The sequence below is a fragment of the Scatophagus argus genome, chromosome 5, assembly GCF_020382885.2.
Source record: "Scatophagus argus isolate fScaArg1 chromosome 5, fScaArg1.pri, whole genome shotgun sequence".
In the NCBI taxonomy this organism is placed as follows: domain Eukaryota; kingdom Metazoa; phylum Chordata; class Actinopteri; family Scatophagidae; genus Scatophagus; species Scatophagus argus.
This window is the reverse complement of record NC_058497.1, coordinates 17,416,951-17,437,867: the sequence shown is the minus strand read 5'-3', so window position 1 is coordinate 17,437,867 and position 20,917 is coordinate 17,416,951. Positions and strand designations below refer to the sequence as shown.

At 39.5% G+C, this 20,917-nt stretch overlaps 4 protein-coding genes across 4 annotated transcripts; all 4 read right to left on the bottom strand.

The window, feature by feature from the left end:
• Nucleotides 1-587: 587 nt before the first annotated feature.
• On the bottom strand, nucleotides 588-4,404 carry LOC124059802 (extracellular calcium-sensing receptor-like). Its single transcript, XM_046390175.1, has 6 exons — nucleotides 4,265-4,404; nucleotides 3,794-4,091; nucleotides 2,859-3,653; nucleotides 2,471-2,698; nucleotides 2,164-2,287; nucleotides 588-1,894 (listed from the first exon to the last, which is right to left on the bottom strand). Exons 1-6 carry the CDS (start codon nucleotides 4,351-4,353, stop codon nucleotides 981-983), a joined length of 2,448 nt encoding a protein of 815 aa, XP_046246131.1. The 5' UTR covers nucleotides 4,354-4,404; the 3' UTR covers nucleotides 588-980.
• A 1,170-nt stretch (nucleotides 4,405-5,574) lies between these two features.
• On the bottom strand, nucleotides 5,575-9,490 carry LOC124059801 (extracellular calcium-sensing receptor-like). Its single transcript, XM_046390174.1, has 6 exons — nucleotides 9,253-9,490; nucleotides 8,728-9,025; nucleotides 7,769-8,563; nucleotides 7,413-7,640; nucleotides 7,104-7,227; nucleotides 5,575-6,580 (listed from the first exon to the last, which is right to left on the bottom strand). The coding sequence occupies exons 1-6, from the start codon at nucleotides 9,483-9,485 to the stop codon at nucleotides 5,667-5,669; spliced, it is 2,592 nt and encodes an 863-aa protein (XP_046246130.1). The 5' UTR covers nucleotides 9,486-9,490; the 3' UTR covers nucleotides 5,575-5,666.
• A 1,555-nt stretch (nucleotides 9,491-11,045) lies between these two features.
• LOC124058939 (extracellular calcium-sensing receptor-like) lies at nucleotides 11,046-15,535 on the bottom strand. The gene is made up of 6 exons (XM_046388578.1): nucleotides 15,304-15,535; nucleotides 14,731-15,028; nucleotides 13,785-14,579; nucleotides 13,390-13,617; nucleotides 13,076-13,199; nucleotides 11,046-12,118 (listed from the first exon to the last, which is right to left on the bottom strand). Exons 1-6 carry the CDS (start codon nucleotides 15,519-15,521, stop codon nucleotides 11,205-11,207), a joined length of 2,577 nt encoding a protein of 858 aa, XP_046244534.1. The 5' UTR covers nucleotides 15,522-15,535; the 3' UTR covers nucleotides 11,046-11,204.
• Nucleotides 15,536-16,908: 1,373 nt separating this feature from the next.
• LOC124059858 (extracellular calcium-sensing receptor-like) lies at nucleotides 16,909-20,688 on the bottom strand. The gene is made up of 6 exons (XM_046390238.1): nucleotides 20,642-20,688; nucleotides 20,101-20,398; nucleotides 19,155-19,940; nucleotides 18,803-19,030; nucleotides 18,531-18,654; nucleotides 16,909-18,068 (listed from the first exon to the last, which is right to left on the bottom strand). The coding sequence occupies exons 1-6, from the start codon at nucleotides 20,671-20,673 to the stop codon at nucleotides 17,155-17,157; spliced, it is 2,382 nt and encodes a 793-aa protein (XP_046246194.1). The 5' UTR covers nucleotides 20,674-20,688; the 3' UTR covers nucleotides 16,909-17,154.
• Between the last annotated feature and the right edge of the window lie 229 nt (nucleotides 20,689-20,917).

Here is a 20,917-nt window from a genome sequence, read left to right as displayed (position 1 = left end):
CATTTGGTGGACACCAAATGTCGTTCATCACCACAAACATACCACCCCCCTTGTGAAGCATGATGGCGGCAGCATCATGCTGTGGGGATGCTTCTCAGCAGCAGACCCTGGAAGGCTTGTAAAGACAGAGGGTAAAATGAACGTAACCAAATATAGGGAGGTCTTGGAGGATAATCTGAATCAATCTGCAAGAGAACTACGACTTGAGAGGATTTATTTTACAGCAAGAGAATGATCTGAAGTTTACACTGAAAGCCACACAGAAATGGTTTAAAGACAACAGGATGAATGTTATGGAGTGGCCGAGTCAATTCCACAGATATGAATCCACTATAGATTTTGGGGCTGGACACGAAAAGGTCTATTCAGACCTGATCCCTGTGCAACCTGACAGAGCTTGAGTAATTTTGCAAACAAGAATAGAGTAAAATTACAGTGTTCAGACATGCAAGCCTGACTCTGACCTATTCACACAGGCTTAGTGCTGTGAGTGCAGCCAAATGTGCAAGGGGGTGAATATTTATGCATTTTATATCACATCTTAAGAAATATGTTTTCATTTTGATTTTTGTCAAGAAAGTCAAATTCTTTTGACCACAAATCCATTTATAACAGCAATAAAAAGAGGAAACATCAAAGGGGGAGAAAACTTTTGATATGTACTGCATCCTAAGCTCCATTCAAACTATCAGGATATATAACACAAATTGGAGCCACCTCTAAAATAGCATTGTCCTGCTTTGCTCTTCAGGCCAGTCCAATCAGCCGTAGAAGTCATGGCAGATTTATACACATTCAACAGCAGTGGGAAATTATCAAAGCTGAAATCTCAGAAATCTAAGGGAAACCAAACAAATTAAGCCAAAGGTGGTGTGTGAAACTATGGATTTTATCATTTTACTGCAATTTCATAAACATCATTAAATGTTATGAAATCACTAAGGAGTTAGATAATGGGCTTGTGTATTTGTTTGGACTTCTCACAATGGTTTTGGTGCCCTCTTTCCCATCATATTCTTTTTTGTATTCTTCTCTGGTTTCAGTAAGATAATATAACATTTTGGAATAAAAATACAAATCAGCAGCCCAAAACTTGAAGCAAGAATAGCAAATATCTCCACAGCAACACTGAACTTCCCAGGAGAGCTGACATACGCTGGGATAAAAGTGATCCATACTGCACAGAATATCAGCATGCTAAAGGTGATAAATTTGGCTTCATTGAAATTATCAGGCAGTTTCCGAGCCAGAAAAGCGAGAATAAAACACAACATGGCCAGAAGTCCGATGTACCCAAGCACAGCCCAAAAGCCTACAACTGAGCCCAGAGCGCACTCTAAGATGATTTTGTCCTTGAACGTCTTAAAATTATTAAAGGGAAAAGGAGGAGAAATTGTTAACCAGAGGACACATATGACAACTTGTATGACAGTGAAACCCAGAACACTGAGTCTCTGCTGTGCAGGCCCAAACCATTTCATCACATTACTACCTGGAAGTGTGGCCCTGAAGGCCATCAACACCACTATTGTTTTCCCCAGAACACAAGAGATACAGAGGACAAAGGTGATCCCAAATGCAGTGTGTCGCAGCATGCAGGACCACTCAGAGGGCCGACCGATGAAGGTCAGGGAACACAGGAAACACAGAGTCAAGGAGAAGAGCAGCAGGAAGCTCAGCTCAGAGTTGTTGGCCCTGACAACAGGAGTCGTCCTGTGTGTGAAGAAAATGAAAGCTACAACAGCAGTCATACATGTTCCAAACAGTGAGGCAGCAGTGAGCAGTGCTCCCATGACCTCTTCATATGATAGAAACTCTGCCTCCTTCTTTACACAGGCATCTCTTCTCTCATTTGACCAGAAGTCAGGGTGGCATCGCACACAGGTGATAGAATCTGGAAAAATAACAGAAATCATTATCCTTGCTATGCATTTCCATGAATGCATAAATGTATGCACCTGATTTCAGGTTGATGTATCACTATTTATTTGGGTACTGATTTTTCATGGAATGATACAGATTTTCCTTTTCCTGAAAAAAAATGTATACTTGCTACCCATAGAAATTGCTTTTGAAATTAAATAAAAATCTGCCATTTTTTATACACTGTGAACATGGCAGTTTCTAAATTTTTGTTTTCTCTTGAATGAAATGTTCCTTCACCTGTAATGTTGCTTATTTCTCCCTCTGCACATCTTATACAGTCATAGCAGCAGACAGGCTTTCCTTTCTGCAGAACCTTGCGAGTTCCTGGGGGACATTTCTTGTTGCAAACTGACAAAGGCACCTGCATGAACAAAATATATGAGTATTCATTTTGAAAAGGTGTTGTCATTGCATGCATCTATTGTTACTTGAAAGACATCAAGACTAAAAGTGACAATACACTAAATGTAATATTCAGTAACTTACACTGTAAGAATTCAAATAGATTGTATCTAGCATTTGCAGTGACCACATCATAGTTTACCTGATGTGAGTTCTGTGCCCAAATTAAAGATTTATTTTGCAGATTCAGCTGTTTATCTGCTGACAAAGACGCATCATAAAAACCAACTGTAACAAAGTCCACAATGCCATTTTCTGTTGGCTGCCAGTTTATAATTTCATACTTTGCTGCTGGGTCTCCATTCTCATCAAAGTAAACTTCATCTCCTTCCTTTGTTTTGAACTGAATCTTTCTTATGTGCTGTAAAATCTGAAAGAAAATACATCAGTGTAGATCTTTAGCTGACATATTTTTAGATCTGTTGTCTCAACAGCATGAATGATAGACTACAACATTTCTCCAAAATTTACTCCACTTTTTGTCATTCTTCCTGAATGTAAAACCTATAAATATATGGTCATCAACTCACTGTTAGTGGATCCAGCAGCATATTTTTGTCACATGTTTTATTACAGTTGAGAATGGCATGAAGTGCGTGGGCCACAGCATAAACTCCTTTATAGACATTGTAAAAGATAGGCATGAGCGACATATCAGTGAAGCTGTTTTGCACTCCAGTCACATCTTCTTGTCCAGTACACTCACTCTGATTCTCTGCTGATGAATTTGAACGTTTGAACTTACATCTAAATAATTTCTCCCAAAATTGTGCAAACAATTCATTACTTGATGAACTGAGTGGCTTCACATCCAACATGAACTCTCTCATGCCACTGACATGTGCTTCGGGGATGGACAGGCCTATGGCACCATCCAGAATGTGATGTCTATTCATGGCTACAGTTTGGGAATCAACAATCCAGCCCTCACTGCCTACCCACTGGTATCCAGTCAGGTTGTGTTGAGATAACACATCTATGAGCACATCCATGTCCATGCTGGTGAGAAAAGCAACAATCACATTGGAAGTGGAGGCCTTAATAATGTCAATTATCTTTTGTATTTTGTCTGGTGGATCTGTTCTAAAGAAAGACACAGAGTACTCCAGACAGATGCCCAGCTGCTGGGCGGCTTCTGTAAACGTGGCCATGCCATTATTGCCATAATCATCATTTGTTCTAATTGCTCCAATCCAAGTCCAACCAAAGTGCTTGACCAACTGGGCCAGGGCTCTGCTCTGGTAGTAGTCACTGGGTATTGTTCTGAGGAAGGATGGGTACTTGGTTTTATCACTGAGACAAGCACAAGTAGCAAAGTGGCTGATCTAAAAGAAGAAAATAGATATCCTCAGCCAAAAATGTATATTACAGATTTTCATAACGCACTACAATTTTTGTAAAACCTTTTTTACGGAAGAAGGATTATTTTTCACAAATGTCATTTCTTTTTTCCATTCCTACCCACCAATGGTATATGAAAAGATCCAATGACAGTAGCTATTGCCATGCAAGGAGAGGAAGAGATTGCTGCCATAATGGCCTGCACTTGGGCAGGTCGAGTACATGGTGCCTCACTGGGTGCAGATCCCACTTGATCACCATTTGCCAAGGCCAGTGTGACCCTCACACCTCTTGCAATAGAGCCACAGATATCATGAATTTTATATCCCAAAGAGATGCCAGGCAGCAGGTCTGTGCTGTTATTAATTTCTTCTATGGCAAAAAGCATAGCCTGGGCAAACTGGAACCCTCTGAAATTCAAACTTGATAAGGACAGTTGAAATGTTGAAATTACAACCAGGTTTTGTTGAAACACACACAGCATCATACGAACTAAATGCATTTAATGGTATTGTACTGGAACAAATTTTAATACTCTGTTCAAGAACATTTTCTAAATAAATGTTTTTTATGGTAGTAATAATAATTAAATTACCTAGTGCATTGTAATGGTAGTGGTTTGTGCATGTAGGTAACCTGTCTGTTTATCCAGCTGCTGTGGAAAGAGAAGATTCCGCCCAACATAATATCACCATCCTTAGATAGCTGCGCATTCTCTGGATCCCCTATCTGCCTGCACACCTTCTCCTCGGCCTGGGAGATAGACACCACCAGCAACAGTTGTATGAGAGCCCAACCCTGCTCCAGCCAACTCAGTGAGGACATCATAATGACTGAAAGAGTTAAACCACTGGCTGGCCTTACAGGTTCCCTCAAAGTAATGAAAGGCTTGCACTTATATTTATCACTGTGTTACAAATAGGGGACGGAGCCACTGTAACGTCACTCACAGGTTTCTGAAGAGTCCTTGTAGATCTCGATGTGGACGGTTCCACCTACGTCCATCTTGGCAGTGCCTGACTCCGCCTAACTTCTGGCTAATCCAATCAAGGCCAGAAAGGTGAAGAGGTGGTTCAGAGAAGTTGAATGAAGTTGAGATACTGAAAAAGAGCCGTCTCGCTCAAAGCTACTAATCTAATAGAGGTTACAGGCTAAGCTAGTGCTGTGTTCACAGACATATCATATTATTCACGCTTACGCTTGAGGGAAGGAGAAGGTGTTGATTTCAAACTCACTGTAAAGCTAACATTTTTAGTTTATCCACACAAATTGCGTTCTACATGTTCATCCATTACTTGGGGTGCTGACCATGGGATTATTTCAAAGATATGACCAAAAGTTTGGTCAATTATCAACTTTAAACACCTTCATTAACAAGGAAAAGTGATCAAAGTTGATTTACATGGGCAAACTGGCCTAAGAATAGATGGTTGAGACCTTTCCTGTTGCCAATAGACAGCTTTGCCATCGCTAGAGATGAATGAAAAACTATACGCACCAACATCCAGAAGTTCAAGACGCTGGAGCCAATAAATACACATGACAGAAGATTTATTTGACCGAGGAATGAATGCTGTTTGGATCCTTTCCATATGAACACAAATGTTAAATATTAGTCAGTGTTACAGGGTTCTTCGTCCAGTGTCAAAAGCCAAATATTGGTCAGTGCTACTGGGCTTGTGGTCCGGTGTGAAAAGGTTTTAAGTGTCTTAAAGCAAGACACTGAATCCCAATTGTCTGCCAATGGTCAGGCCACACGCAGATGTGTGAAAATTTACCATTAAAAGATGATCAGTATGATTGCATGTTACATTTGTCAAATGATTTCATCGTAATATGCTGCATCACAAATGAAATTATATACAGTGGAAACATTACTGCAATGTGAGTCTTCAGTGAAATAAAGATGGATGTCAACTTGACAGTCTGGCGAACAATTTATTAAGAAAAGAATATAGTGTACTGCAATGTCTTTGCCACCACATGAGTTTAAGTTTTCACAATGGTTTTGGTGCCCCCTTCCCCATCATATTCTTTTTTGTATTCTTCTCCGGTTTCAGTAAGATGATATAACATTTTGGAATAAAAATACAAATCAGCAGTCCAAAACTTGAAGCCAGAATAGCAAATATCTCCACAGCAACACTGAACTTCCCAGGAGAGCTGACATACGCTGGGATAAAAGTGACCCATACTGCACAGAATATCAGCATGCTAAAGGTGATAAATTTGGCTTCGTTGAAATTGTCAGGCAGTTTACGAGCCAGAAAAGCGAGAATAAAACACAACATGGCCAGAAGTCCGATGTACCCAAGCACAGCCCAAAAGCCTACAGCTGAGCCCAGAGCGCACTCTAAGATGATTTTGTCCTTGAACGTCTTAAAATTATTAAAGGGAAAAGGAGGAGAAATTGTTAACCAGAGGACACATATGACAACTTGTATAAGAGTGAAACCCAGAACACTGAGTTTCTGTTGTGCAGGCCCAAACCATTTCATCACATTACTACCTGGAAGTGTGGCCCTGAAGGCCATCAACACCACTATTGTTTTCCCCAGAACACAAGAGATACAGAGGACAAAGGTGATGCCAAATGCAGTGTGTCGCAGCATGCAGGACCACTCAGAGGGCTGGCCGATGAAGGTCAGAGAACACAGGAAACACAGAGTCAAGGAGAAGAGCAGCAGGAAGCTCAGCTCAGAGTTGTTGGCCCTGACAACAGGAGTCGTCCTGTATCTGAAGAAAATGAATGCTACAACAACAGTCATACAAGTTCCAAACAGGGAGGCAGCAGTGAGCAGTGCTCCCATGACCTCTTCATATGATAAAAACTCTGCCTCCTTCTTTACACAGGCATCTCTTCTCTCATTTGACCAGAACTCAGGGTGGCATCGCACACAGGTGATAGAATCTGAAAAAAACATAAAAGCAGGTGTTGCTTAAGACATGTATATCTTTTCTTTTTGAGTTGACAGCTACAAGATATCATCATCAATGATTTTTATCTTTACCTGAAAATTTTATTTTATAATTAATCGTTAAGGGTATATCAAATAACACACTTCTGACAATGCTGACACACTACAACTACCCCTCCTTTCTCCTGCCGTGGATGTTAAACCAGAAGTATGAGAATGATGCCAAGAATTTTCTCATTGCTCCTATAAACTATGACATCAAACTTGATCTAAATGTACGTACATGTTCACATTAGGGCTATGATCTTTATATTCATTTCCATGACTGCATAAATTCATGTGCCTAACTTCAGACTGATCTTTGTGTTTGGGATATGTCACATACTAATGTACACAATCACAACCTACAAGAACTCCACAAATAATGTTGCTTTCAAATTTACATGAAAAATCGTTTTTTACATTTGAAAGGCATGTGAATATGACTGTTGTGTCTTACATTAGGTATTACTACACCTGTAATGTTGCTTATTTCTCCCTCCGCACATCTTATACAGTCATAGCAGCAGACAGGCTTTCCTTTCTGCAGAACCTTGCGAGTTCCTGGGGGACATTTCTCACTGCAGACTGACAAAGGCACCTGCATAAAGAAAATGACAGTGAGACAAATTATGTATGCACTCGCTTTGACAAGGTGTTGTTATTGAACACATGTACTGTTACTTCAGTGACACTGAGACCAAAAGTGACAATATAGTCACAATATTAAATAACTTGTAACAATTCAAATTTTTTACCAGTTGCAGAGACCACATGATACTTCACCTGATGTGAGTTCTGTGCCCAAATTAAAGACTTATTTTGCAGATTCAGCTGTTGATCTGCAGGTAAAGACGCATCATAAAGACCAACTGTGACAAAGTCCACGATGCCATTTTCTCTTGGCTGCCAGTTTATAATTTCATACTTTGCTGCTGGGTCTCCATTCTCATCAAAGTAAACCTCATCTCCTTCCTTTGTTGTGAAGCGAGTCTTTCTTATGTGCTGTAAAATCTAAAAGGATGTACGCCAGTGTAGATCATTAGCTGACATATTTTAATTCTACTGCCAGCATGCTCTTGTTCCCAAAAACATTTCTTTGTTACTGTTATAAGAAAGTAAGTCTGGTGTGTTCAACTCACCATTAATGGATCTAGCTGCACCTTTTTGTCACATGTTTTATTACAGTTGAGAACAGTGTGAAGTGCGTGGGCCACAGCATAAACTCCTTTATAGACATTGTAAAAGATAGGCATGAGCGACATGTCAGTGAAGCTGTTTTGCACTCCAGTCAAATCTTCATGTCCAGTACACTCACTCTGATTCTCTGCTGATGTCTTTAATTGCTTGAACTTACAGCTAAATAATTTCTCCCAAAATTGTGCAAACAATTCATTACTAGATGAATTGAGTGGCTTCACATTCAACATGAACTCTCGCATGCCACTGACATGTGCTTTGGGGATGGACAGGCCTATGGCACCATCCAGAATGTGATGTCTATTCATGGCTGCAGTTTGGGAATCAACAATCCAGCCCTCACTGCCTACCCACTGGTATCCAGTCAGGTTGTGTTGAGATAACACATGTATGAGCACATCCATGTCCATGTTGGCAAGAAAACCAACAATCACTTTGGAAGTGGAGGCCTTGATAATATCAACGATCTTTTGTATTTTGTCTGGTGGATCTGTTCTAAAGAAGGGCACAGAGTACTCCATACAGATGCCCAGCTGCTGGGCAGTTTCTGTAAATGTGGCCATGCCCTTATTGCCATAATCATCATTTGTTCTAATAGCTCCAACCCAAGTCCAACCAAAGTGCTTGACCAACTGGGCCAGGGCTCTGCTCTGGTAGTAGTCACTGGGTATTGTTCTGAGGAAGGATGGGTACTTGGTTTTATCACTGAGACAAGCACAAGTAGCAAAGTGGCTGATCTAAAAGAAAACAAAATTACATCCAAGGATGAATATGTATATCACAGATTTACATATAAAACTACAGTTGTTTTAAAACACCATTTGCTATGATTCACTACAAGAATTACAGAATTGTATTTTGCCTCAAATCTTATAAATTCATTGTTATAATTTTTACTCACCAGTGGGATATGAAAGGGTCCAATGACCGTAGCTATAGCCATGCAAGGAGAGGAAGAGGTCACTCCCAAAAGAGCCTGCACTTCGGCAGGTCGAGTACATGGTTCCTCAGAGGGCGCAAATACCATTTCATTACTATTCACTGAGGCCAGTGCAACCCTCACTCCTCTGACAACAGAGCTACAGAAATCGTAGACTTTATATCCCAAAGAGATGCCAGGCAGCAGAACTGTGCTGTTATTAATCTCCTCTATGGCAAAAAGCATAGCCTGGGCGTACTGGAACCCTCTGAAATTCAAACTTGACGAGGACAGTTATATTTGTTGAAATCAAAACAAGTTTATTCTTCAAATGGAAACATTAACATTGTAACTAAATGCATTTTGTGGTATTGCATGTTACAAGAAACAAACAAACAAACAAAACATTTTCCTAGTCAGTTCTATTTTATTACTATTTTAATTTTATACCATGTTGCTTTCTCTGAGACATTGCAGATCTAAATATATATCTATGCTTTAATTTACCTGGTGCATTGTAGTGGCAGTGGTTTGTACAGGTACGTTTCTTGTCTGTTTATCCAGCTGCCATGGAAAGTGAAGATTCCCCCCAGCATAATGTCTCCATCCTTAGATAGCTGGGGATTGACCAGATCACCTCTCCGACTGCACACCGGCTCCTCAGCCTGAGAGACAGATGCTGCTAACAACAGCTGCAAGAGTGCCCAACCCTGCTCTGGCCACCTCTGCGTGGACATCATACAGGCTGAGAGAGGTAAACCACTGGGTGGCATTACAGATTCCCTCAGAGGTAATGAAAGGTTTGCACGGGTATTTATCATAATCTGTACGATAGAGAGTGGAATCACTGCAACGTCAGATATAGATGTTCACTTTGAAGCTCGGCGTGGGCGGATCCAGCTGCTGCCATCTTGGCAGTGCCTGACTCTGCCTCACTTCTCATCCAAAAATGGGCAAAGGGGGGGGGGGGGGGGGGGGGACTCAGATGGAGTCAAATGAAGTTACTGAAACACATCTGCCTAGCTCAAGCTATCAAGAAAGTGAAGCACATTTGCACATTGTCATTCACACAAGTTTTGATCGCAGGATCATTTGTATTCTTCAGTTTAATCACACAAATGTGACCGCAGCCTTATTTGTCCCAAACAACCAGAATACCTTGCCATCCAGCTGCTCAGCTGTGACCTGGTGAGCAACAGCAGGCACTAAGGTTGTGTCTGTCTGTATGTTCATGTTCAGTTCAGCCTTTAGGCTAACTTAAATTGGTACTGATGCCGGCATTCATCAGTCACATCAGAGCCTTGGACTGATGTTGAATTACATAGTGAAGTGAGCATAGTGAAGATATGTCAAGAATAGAGAAAATATCTGTTGACACCAAAACTGCTTTTTGTTCCAGGCTGTAAACATGTTTATTTAAGGCAAATGACTCACACTTGGAGCCAGCCTCAAGTGGCCATTCAAGGAATTACACTTTTTGTCACTTCTGCTCTGGCTACAGTTTTCAGCCCCTTGCTATTTAAAAATTATTGATCTTTAATCTTTTTTTCTTTAATCTTATTTTTTAGTTTGATTATGTTATCTTGATGTGTGTCTGCTTGTTTACACATCAAGGAGACACAGAGCAATATCAGCATTTGTTTGGAGTCTGAAGGCCAGTTCAATACTGATCTAAGTTTTAGGTCTGTTGTGGCCTCCATTAACTGTTTAGCCGTGAAATGCTTTTCTGTGTTCACCAGCTAATTGCTAACTTTCTGTCCGTCTGATGTTTGAAGATGAGCAGGTAGCACACATTTATTTATTTTGCTGAGTCTATTATGGCTGATGGCAGTGAAACTGATTTTCCATACTTCTGGAACTGTCTGAAATCTTAAAATTAACATAATCTTCCCCCATGAGAAATCAAAAGATGCCTCCAATGACAAAGCTGCTATCTTTAACCTGTACCTTACACTCCACAAACAGTCTCCTGTCGCAATTAACAGAACCAAAAGGAGCAGCCTTGACGATGGTATAGCTCTACTCTGTTCTGCTTTTCAGGCCAGGCCAATTAGTTTTATAACATGCTTTGAAGGGTTTTCTGATCTGATCAAAATTGAACTGAAGTTAATTTAAAATTAACGAACAAAAAATATATGAAAATTCTGATTTTATTAGTTGATCATGGTTTATAAACTGTATTAACATTAAGGGATTTGACAAAGTATTCTAGATTAGGACTGCAAGTTTATTTGTGTATTCCTTGAGATCTCTGTGTATAACATTGCATTAAATTCTGTCATTTCAATATGTTATGTCATACATAAAATTATACTCTATACCACTGAAAAATTTCAAAGCAGTACAAGGCAAGTCTAAATGAAATGAAGATGGATGTCAACTTCACAGTCTGCTAAGCAATTTATTGTGTAAAAACTTACCATGATACCAGAAAGTGTTACCCAACATATTTTAAGTTTTCATAATGCTTTTGGTGCCCCTTTCCCCATTATGTTCCTTTTCGTATTCTTCTCCGGTTTCAGTAAGATAATATAACATTTTGGAATAAAAATACAAATCAGCAGTCCAAAACTTGAAGCCAGAATTGCAAATATCTCCACAGCAACACTGAACTTCCCAGGAGAGCTGACATACGCTGGGATAAAAGTGATCCACACTGCACAGAATATCAGCATGCTAAAGGTGATAAATTTGGCTTCATTGAAGTTATCAGGCAGTTTACGAGCCAGAAAAGCGAGAAAAAAACATAACATGGCCAGAAGTCCGATGTATCCAAGCACAGCCCAAAAGCCTACAACTGAGCCCAGAGCGCACTCTAAGATGATTTTATGGTTGGATTCTTTGAAATTTTTCAGTGGAAACGGAGGAGAAATTGTTAACCAGAGGACACATATGACAACTTGTACAAAAGTGAAACCCAGAACACTGAGTTTCTGCTGTGCAGGCCCAAACCATTTCATCACATTACTACCTGGAAGTGTGGCCCTGAAGGCCATCAACACCACTATTGTTTTCCCCAGAACACAAGAGATACAGAGGACAAAGGTGATCCCAAATGCTGTGTGTCGCAGCATGCAGGACCACTCAGAGGGCCGACCGATGAAGGTCAGGGAACACAGGAAACACAGAGTCAAGGAGAAGAGCAGCAGGAAGCTCAGCTCAGAGTTGTTGGCCCTGACAATAGGAGTCGTCCTGTGTGTGAAGAAAATGACAATGACAACAGCAGTCATGCATGTTCCAAATAGAGACGCAGCAGTGAGCAGTGCTCCCATAATTTCTTCATATGAGAGACACTCTTCTTCCTTCTTTATACAGGCATCTCTTCTCTCATTTGACCAGAAGTCAGGGTGGCATTGCACACAAGTGATAGAGTCTGAAAAATAATTTTGAAGCTGGTGTTAAATTTGCTCAGTAGGTTTGTCTTGTTTTTTGCCTATGTTATACATGCATTTTTTGTGTGATTGCAAGACTGACTTACCAGATAAGAAGTGGATAATCATATAATCATAAACTTTATTTAGGCAGTTTTCAAAATAAAGTTACACTGCCCTTAATCAGAATTAAATGTTTAGGACTGAGGTTCTGAGACTGTGCTTAGGCTCATAAGGGAAGCAATCTATCAATGTAAGACAATGCTAAACCTTGAAGTGCTTTTAAGGTAATCAGTAAAAACTTAAAATAAATTTTTAAACTGACTGACAACCAACAAAGACAGGTCAGAGTTGCTGTGATCTTGTCTTCTAGTATTTGCTGCATTTTGATAGGTGAAGGTGCGATAAATGTTTCTTTGGCTCATCCCTGAATACCACGAGTTACAATAATCTCACAAGATTAAATAAATCACGAATGAATCTCTTGAAATCAGACAAAGAATTTGATGTTTGAGATGCTCCTCAGCTCATTGGATTGAATGACTTTTGTCATTTAATTTCCAAAGGAAAGCACATTTTTCTTTTCTTTTTTTTTTTTTTTTTTTTTTTGTTTTACGTGGAGAAATAATTTTCAGCACTCTACTATGGATATGACCAGCTGGGGAGCCAGTATGTGCAGAAAACAACACAGACTGTCCCACTCTTTATATGAACAATGAAGTACCATAGTGTTACATACATAATTCCCATTGAAGCTTTACCTTAATATACTTTCGTTAGACTGAGCATACATTTCTGAAGATTTTACAGGTTTAAATATCATTATTTGTTTAGGATATATAGTGTGTGATAGGCTGATTTTTGATGAATGATTTGACTTCTGGGTTGCTGTACAGACTTTTTCAAAGTTTGCATGTAAACATAACTTTTTTTATGTCTTGCATGACATATTACTACACCTGTAATGTTGCTAATTTCTCCCTCTGCACATCTGATGCAGTCATAGCAGCAGATAGGCTTTCCCTTCCGCAGAACTTTGCGAGTTCCTTGGGGACATTTCGTACTGCAAACTGACAAAGGCACCTGCGTAAACAACATGACAGTGAGACAAACTGTATGCACATTCACTTTGACAAAGCACTGTTTTTACCAGCATCTGTAATTAACATTTAATCAAAATCAAACATTATGATGCAGTAACAATAAAAATATAGTTTATATGATAAAAAAAAAAGTTCATACAGACTATCATTAACAATTGATGGTAGTTTACCTGTTGTGAGTTTTGGGCCCAAATTAAAGACTTATTTTGCAGATTCAGTTGTTGGTCTGCTGGTAAAGATGCATCATAAAGACCAACTGTAACAAAGTCCACGATGCCATTTTCTGTTGGCTGCCAGTTTATAATTTCATACTTTGCTGCTGGGTCTCCATTCTCATCGAAGTAAACCTCATCTCCTTCCTTTGTTTTGAAATGACTTTTTTTAATGTGGTCTAGAATCTAAAAAGATATGCGATATCTGTGTAGATCATTAACTGACAAACAATTTGTAGGCATGTTTTCTCCACAGCATAATATACTATGATATATATTTTTTAAAATTTATACCATTTTCTTTGTTAATACAAGTCAGTGGAAAAACTATAAATGTTTTGTGTTCAACTCACAGTGAATGAATCTAGCTGCACCTTTTTGTCACATTTTCTATTACAGTTAAGAATATTATGAAGTGCGTGGGCCACAGCATACACTCCTTTATAGACATTGTAAAAGATAGGCATGAGTGACATGTCAGTGAAGCTGTTTTTAACTCCAGTCACATCTTCATGTCCAGTACACTCACTCTGATTCTCTGCTGATGGCTTTGACTGCTTGAACTTGCAGCTAAATAAAGTCTCCCAAAACTCTGTAAACAGTTCATTCCTCGACGAATTGAGTGGCTTCACATCCAACATGAACTCTCTCATGCCACTGACATGTGCTTTGGGGATGGACAGGCCTATGGCACCATCCAGAATGTGGTGCTTATCCATGGCTGCAGTTTGGGAATCAAAGATCCAGGCCTCAGTGCCTACCCACTGGTACCCTGTCATGTTGTATTGAGACAACTCATGTATTATCAAATACAACTCTGTGGGTGAGAGGAAAGCAACAATCACCTTGGAAGTGGATGACTTGATAATGTCAACAATCTTTTGTATTTTGTCTGGTGGATCTGTTCTAAAGACAGACACAGAGTACTCCAGACAGATGCCCAGCTGCTGGGCAGTTTTTATAAACGTGGCCATGCCCTGATTGCCATAGTCATCATTTGTTCTAATAGCTCCAACCCAAGTCCAGCCAAAGTGCTTGACCAACTGGGCCAGGGCTCTGCTCTGGTAGTAGTCACTGGGTATTGTTCTGAGGAAGGATGGGTACTTGGTTTTATCACTGAGACAAGCACACGTCGCAAAGTGGCTCATCTGAAAGAAAAAAGCATAATGATATCCTTACAAAAGATATTAAGGATTTACATAACACACTAAACTTCTTTTAAAACTTTTTTAATGACAAGCATTAATAAAAACAGAATAAATATACAAATATAATTTAACATTTATCAATTTTACCCACCATTGGAATATGAAAGGGTCCGATGACAGTAGCTATAGCCATGCAAGGAGAGGATGAGGTCTCTCCCATAATAGCCTGCACTTGGGCAGGTCTGGTACATGCTGCCTGAGTAGTTGCAGATGCCACTTCATTGCCATTAATCAAGGCCAGTGAGACCCTCACACCACTGGCAATAGAGGCACAGGCATCATGGATCTTATAACCCAAAGATATGCCAGGTAGTAGATCTGTGCTGTTATTAATCTCCTCTATGGCAAAGAGCATAGCCTGGGCATATTGGAACCCTCTGAAATTCAAACTTGATGCAGACAGTAACATAGCAAATTAAAGCATTTTATTGATTTATTCAACAAGATTATCCTTTAAGAATAGTCAGTTTTTCTTTTTCTTGTAGATAGTTTAAAGGCAATCAAACTTGACATAGAAACAATGGGAGTATAAATTAAAACATTTGATGGTGTTAATCCGCACGACTAGTTCAGTTCAGTAACATTTTTTGTACCTATTTTGTATCTATACACACTTCCTCTGTAGATACCTGAAATCTTAGAATGGATTTACAGTGCAATTTACCTGGTGCATTGTAGCGGCAGCGGTTTGTCCATGTAGGTGTGCTGTCTGTCTGTCCACTTGCTGTGGAAAGAGAAAATTCCTCCTAACATAATGTCTCCATCCTTAGATAGCTGGGGGTTTTCGGGTTCCCCTCTTCGCCTGCACACCGGCTCCTCAGCATGAGAGAAAAACACCACCAACAACAGGTGTAAGAGTGCCCAACCCTGCTCTTGCCACATCTGTGTGGATATCATCCCAACTAAGAGAGCAAAACCACTGGGTGGCATCTCATCTACTTTAATGCAAACCAAAAGCCTACACTGGTGTTTATATGTTTTGGAGTACAAGACATAAATACTGAACATTGATGTTTTTTTCTCTGTGGACATACCAGGTGGGTTGAAAAGAGGGATGTGCCCAAACAGAAAAGAGTTTGGGGCATTAACCTATTTTGAATATCTTAACTGTTTAGTTTTGTCAGACATAGATTTTTTTTGTTTGGTGGACAAAATAGTAAGATATTATGTTAATATTAAGAATGTGCAGTGAATACTTGAGCTTATAATTGAAATTTAAACAATGAAAAATCATTGATGAATGTGATGTAAAGATGAGAAAATTAAAGTTATTTGGCCTTTTAGTTCTGGGGCCACAAATGACACATCTCATGCCTCGTAGACATGTCTTTGCTCTGAGTTTCTTGTTTCACTTTGTCTGTTACCTGTGACACGTGTCATTGTCTTCCTGACTATCTTTGTTCGTCTTCGTGCCAGTATCGGTCTTAATTCCGTGCCAGTTCGTTATGTACCCTTGTATCTGAGTATCTGTATCTGAGTCCTTCCTGAGTCTGAATCTGACACTCCAGGATTTTCTATAATCTAAAATAATCTAAACAGACAAAAGCGACCCTGCTGAGGATGTCTTGGAGCACATTGTTCATGAGCGTTCCTTAGTCCAAATAGCATTACCAGGTGTTCAAAATGTCTAGCTGGGTGTTGAAAGCTGTTTTCCATTCGTCACTCTCTCGGACTAGATGGTATGCGTTACATAAGTCGAGTTTAGTGAATATGATCACTCCCTGAAAAGGCTCAAATGCTGTACTTATTAGCAGAGGTGGTTATTTTCTTTTAACAATGATGCTATTCAAGTCCTGAAAGTCAATGCATGGACGTAACATCTTGTCTTTTTTTGGCCACAAAGAAAAATGCGACACCAATGTAAAGAAGGCAGGACAGAAGATCCCTGCCGCTATATGCCTCTCCATAGACTCCTGTTCATTTTTGGAGAGGTTAAAAAGACAACTAGCTGGCAGATGTGCTCCAGGGAATAAGTCAATAGCACATTATTAGGGCTTATGTGGGGGCAGCGAAAGGGTTTTAATCTAACTAATCTAACACATCAGGCAGATCTTGATACTTAAACAGATACTTGACAGAATGTCAGGTTAATAACCTCCTTCTTCCATGCTAAGTTGGAAGAAGCAGGTGACAAGGGTTCAGGGGGCAAGGAGACAAGCTGAGTGACAAAAAGGGCCCCAGCTGAAAACTTTAGTGGGAGACCAATCAGTGTGTGTATTGTGTAATTTTTAAGCCATGGACAGCCACGTAAACCATGAAAAATCTGACTCATCACTGCTACAAAACCTTTAAGAAGAAGGGGGAAGTTGTCATGGTTGAACTCCTCAGAAGACAATAAACAGAACAGAACAAAAGTTTAGCCTGTGAAACAAAGGATTTTATTCTTTGATTATAATTTTACAAACTGCATTAAGTTTTTAAAGATAATCTTGAATCAAATCTAAATGCATAATATTTGTGATTGATATGGTTATGTGCGTGAGAATGCTTTTGCCACCATATTATTCCCTTCCCTTCAAGAAGATTTTGGTGCCCCCTTCCCCATCATGTTCTTTTTCGTATTCTTCTCTGGTTTCATTAAGATGATATAACATTTTGGAATAAAAATACAAATCAGCAGCCCAAAACTTGAAGCCAGAATAGCAAATATCTCCACAGCAACACTGAACTTCCCAGGAGAGCTGACATACGCTGGGATAAAAGTGATCCATACAGCACAGAATATCAGCATGCTAAAGGTGATAAACTTAGCTTCATTGAAATTATCAGGCAGTTTACGAGCAAGAAAAGCAAGAATAAAACATAACATGGCCAGAAGTCCGATGTATCCAAGCACAGCCCAAAAGCCTACAGCTGAGCCCAGAGCGCACTCTAAGATGATTTTGTCCTTGAAGGTCTTAAAATTCTTAAAGGGAAAAGGAGGTGAAATTGTTAACCAGAGGACACATATGACAACTTGTATGACAGTGAAACCCAGAACACTGAGTTTCTGCTGTGCAGGCCCAAACCATTTCATCACTTTACTACCTGGAAGTGTGGCCCTGAAGGCCATCAACACCACTATTGTTTTCCCCAGAACACAAGACATACAGAGGACAAAGGTGATCCCAAATGCAGTGTGTCGCAGCATGCAGGACCACTCAGAGGGCCGACCGATGAAGGTCAGGGAACACAGGAAACACAGAGTCAAGGAGAAGAGCAGCAGGAAGCTCAGCTCAGAGTTGTTGGCCCTGACAATAGGAGTCTGCCTGTATCTGAAGAAAATCAATATCACAACAGCAGTCATACATGTTCCAAACAGTGAGGCAGCAGTGAGCAGTGCTCCCATGACCTCTTCATATGATAGAAACTCTGTCTCCTTCTTTGCACAGGCATCTCTTCTCTCATTTGACCAGAAGTCAGGATCACATCTCACACAGGTGATAGAATCTGAAATATATATATATATAAATATTAATGCAGGTATTACAACTTACTCACTAAATTTGTCATTTTTTGTGTTATAAAAGCTATATGCTATTAGCATGAGTTGAATGTCAATACAAAGTATAGGTCATCTTGATTCATTTTTGTTCATTGCTTTAATTTGTAATAACAACCTATCTAGTATTTTAAAAGAACAATATAAATACTGCATATTACCTGTGGAACTTATGTGTGTATATATGTATGTATGTATTTTGAGTCATATTAGAAAACTATGCCAGTTCTCAGTGTTGACCACGACAACTGTTAGAACTCTGTCTTGGAATGACTATTGCTATACTAAAAAGACCAAAAAAATAAAAACAAAACAAACAAACAAAAGAAAACTAAACTAAAAACTAAAATTTGCATGCAAGGATAACAATGTTTGGATTATTGTTTGTCTTTCATTAAATATTACTTTACCTTTAATGTTGCTTATTTCTCCCTCTGCACATCTTATACAGTCATAGCAGCAGACAGGCTTTCCTTTCTGCAAAACCTTGCGAGTTCCTGGAGGACATTTGTCACTGCAAACTGACAAAGGCACCTGCGTGAACAAAATAACAGCAAGAAATATTATATGGGTGTTCAACTTTTTTAACCAAAACAAAATGTTGTGATGGAGTAACATTCAACAGCATTTCAAAAATTCAAAAAAAATTGTTAACAATTACAGTGATCACATGGTAGTTTACCTGTTCTGAGTTCTGTGCCCAAATTAAAGACTTATTTTGCAGATTCAGCTGTTGATCTGCTGGCAAAGATGCATCATAAAGACCAACTGTGACAAAGTCCACAATGCCATTTTCTGTTGGCTGCCAGTTTATAATTTCATACTTTGCTGCTGGGTCTCCATTCTCATTAAAATAAACCTCATCTCCTTCCTTTGTTTTGAACTGAATCATTTTTATGTTTTCTAAGATCTATGAAGAAAATACATGTATGAATCTGGATCATAACCTGACAAATATTTTAAATTATTTAAATTATTATCTATTGTACTTCATTATAAATTATTTAAACTATAAATAAACTTGTTCAACTCACAGTGAATGGATTTAGCTGCACCTTTTTGTCACATTTTTTATTACAGTTAAGAACACCATGAAGTGCGTGGGCCACAGCATACACTCCTTTATAGACATTGTAAAAGAGAGGCATGAGTGACATATCAATGAAGCTGTTTTGGATCTGAGTCAGATCTTCATGCCCAGTACACTCACTCTGATTCTCTGCTAATGACTTGAATTTACAGCTAAATAAAGTCTCCCAAAACTCTGTAAACAATTCATAGCCAGAAAAATTGAGTGGCTTCACATCCAACATGAACTCTCTCATGCCACTGACATGTGCTTTGGGGATGGACAGGCCTATGGCACCATCCAGGATGTGATGCTTGTCCATGGCTGCAGTTTGGGAATCAAATATCCAGGCCTCAGTGCCTACCCACTGGTACCCTGTCAGGTTGTGTAGAGACAACTCGTGTATCAGCAAATCCATATCCAAGTGAGAGAGGAAAGCAACAATCACTTTGGAAGTGGAAGTCTTGATAATTTCAATTATCTTTTGTATTTTGTCTGGTGGATCTACTCGAATGAAAGACACAGAGTACTCCAGGCAGATGCCCAGCTGCTGGGCAGTTTCTGTAAATGTGGCCATGCCCTTATTGCCATAATCATCATTTGTTCTAATAGCTCCAATCCAAGTCCAACCAAAGTGCTTGACCAGCTGGGCCAAAGCTCTGCTCTGGTAGTAGTCACTGGGTATTGTTCTGAGGAAGGATGGGTACTTGGTTTTATCACTGAGACAAGCACAAGTAGCAAAGTGGCTGATCTAAAAGAAAAAAAACAAACAAAGCAGAAAAGATATAAAAGGTAAAGCATTTACACAGCATACTAGAATTGTTTCAAATCTGCCATTGCTATGACCAGCTCAAAAATTAGAGAATAGTGTTTAAATCAAATTTAATTTGATTTTTAACAATTTTACTCACCACTGGGATATGAAACGATCCAATGAGAGTAGCTATGGCCACGCAAGGAGAGGAAGAGGTGCCTCCTATAATAGCCGGCACTTGGGAAGACCTGGTACATGCTGCCTCAATGGGAGCAGCTACCACATCATTACCATTAATCAAGGACAATGTGACCCTCACACCTCTGGCAATGGAACCACAGGCGTCATAAAGTTTATAGCCCAAAGAGATGCCAGGCAATAAACTTGTGCTGTTATTTATTTCCTCAATGGCAAAGAGCATAGCCTGGGCAAACTGGAACCCTCTGAAATTCAAACTTCATGCCAACAGATTAAAAAAGTTGGAATTTCACATTGTGTTTTTTTAATAGAAACAATAGCACAGTACATGAAAGGGGTTGATCCACAATATGTTTCTTATTTCTCTAATTAATTTCATCACCTTTTTTTTTTTTTTTTTTACCTATTTTTATGTTTTGTACAATGTAAAATATGTAGCAGGACATTTCAGTTATTTATTTCATATTCACATAGATTTATATTAAAAAGATACAATTTACCTGGTGCATTGCAGTGGCAGCGGTTTGTCCATGTAGGTGTGTTGTCTATCTTTCCAGATGCTGTGGAAAGAGAAAATTCCTCCTAACATAATGTCTCCATCCTTAGATAGCTGGGGGTTTTCGGGTTCCCCTCTTCGCCTGCACACCGGCTCAGCATGAGAGAAAAACACCACCAACAACAGGTGTAAGAGTGCCCAACCCTGCTCTTGCCACATCTGTGTGGATATCATCCCAACTAAGAGAGCCAAACCACTGGGTGGCATCTCATCTACTTTA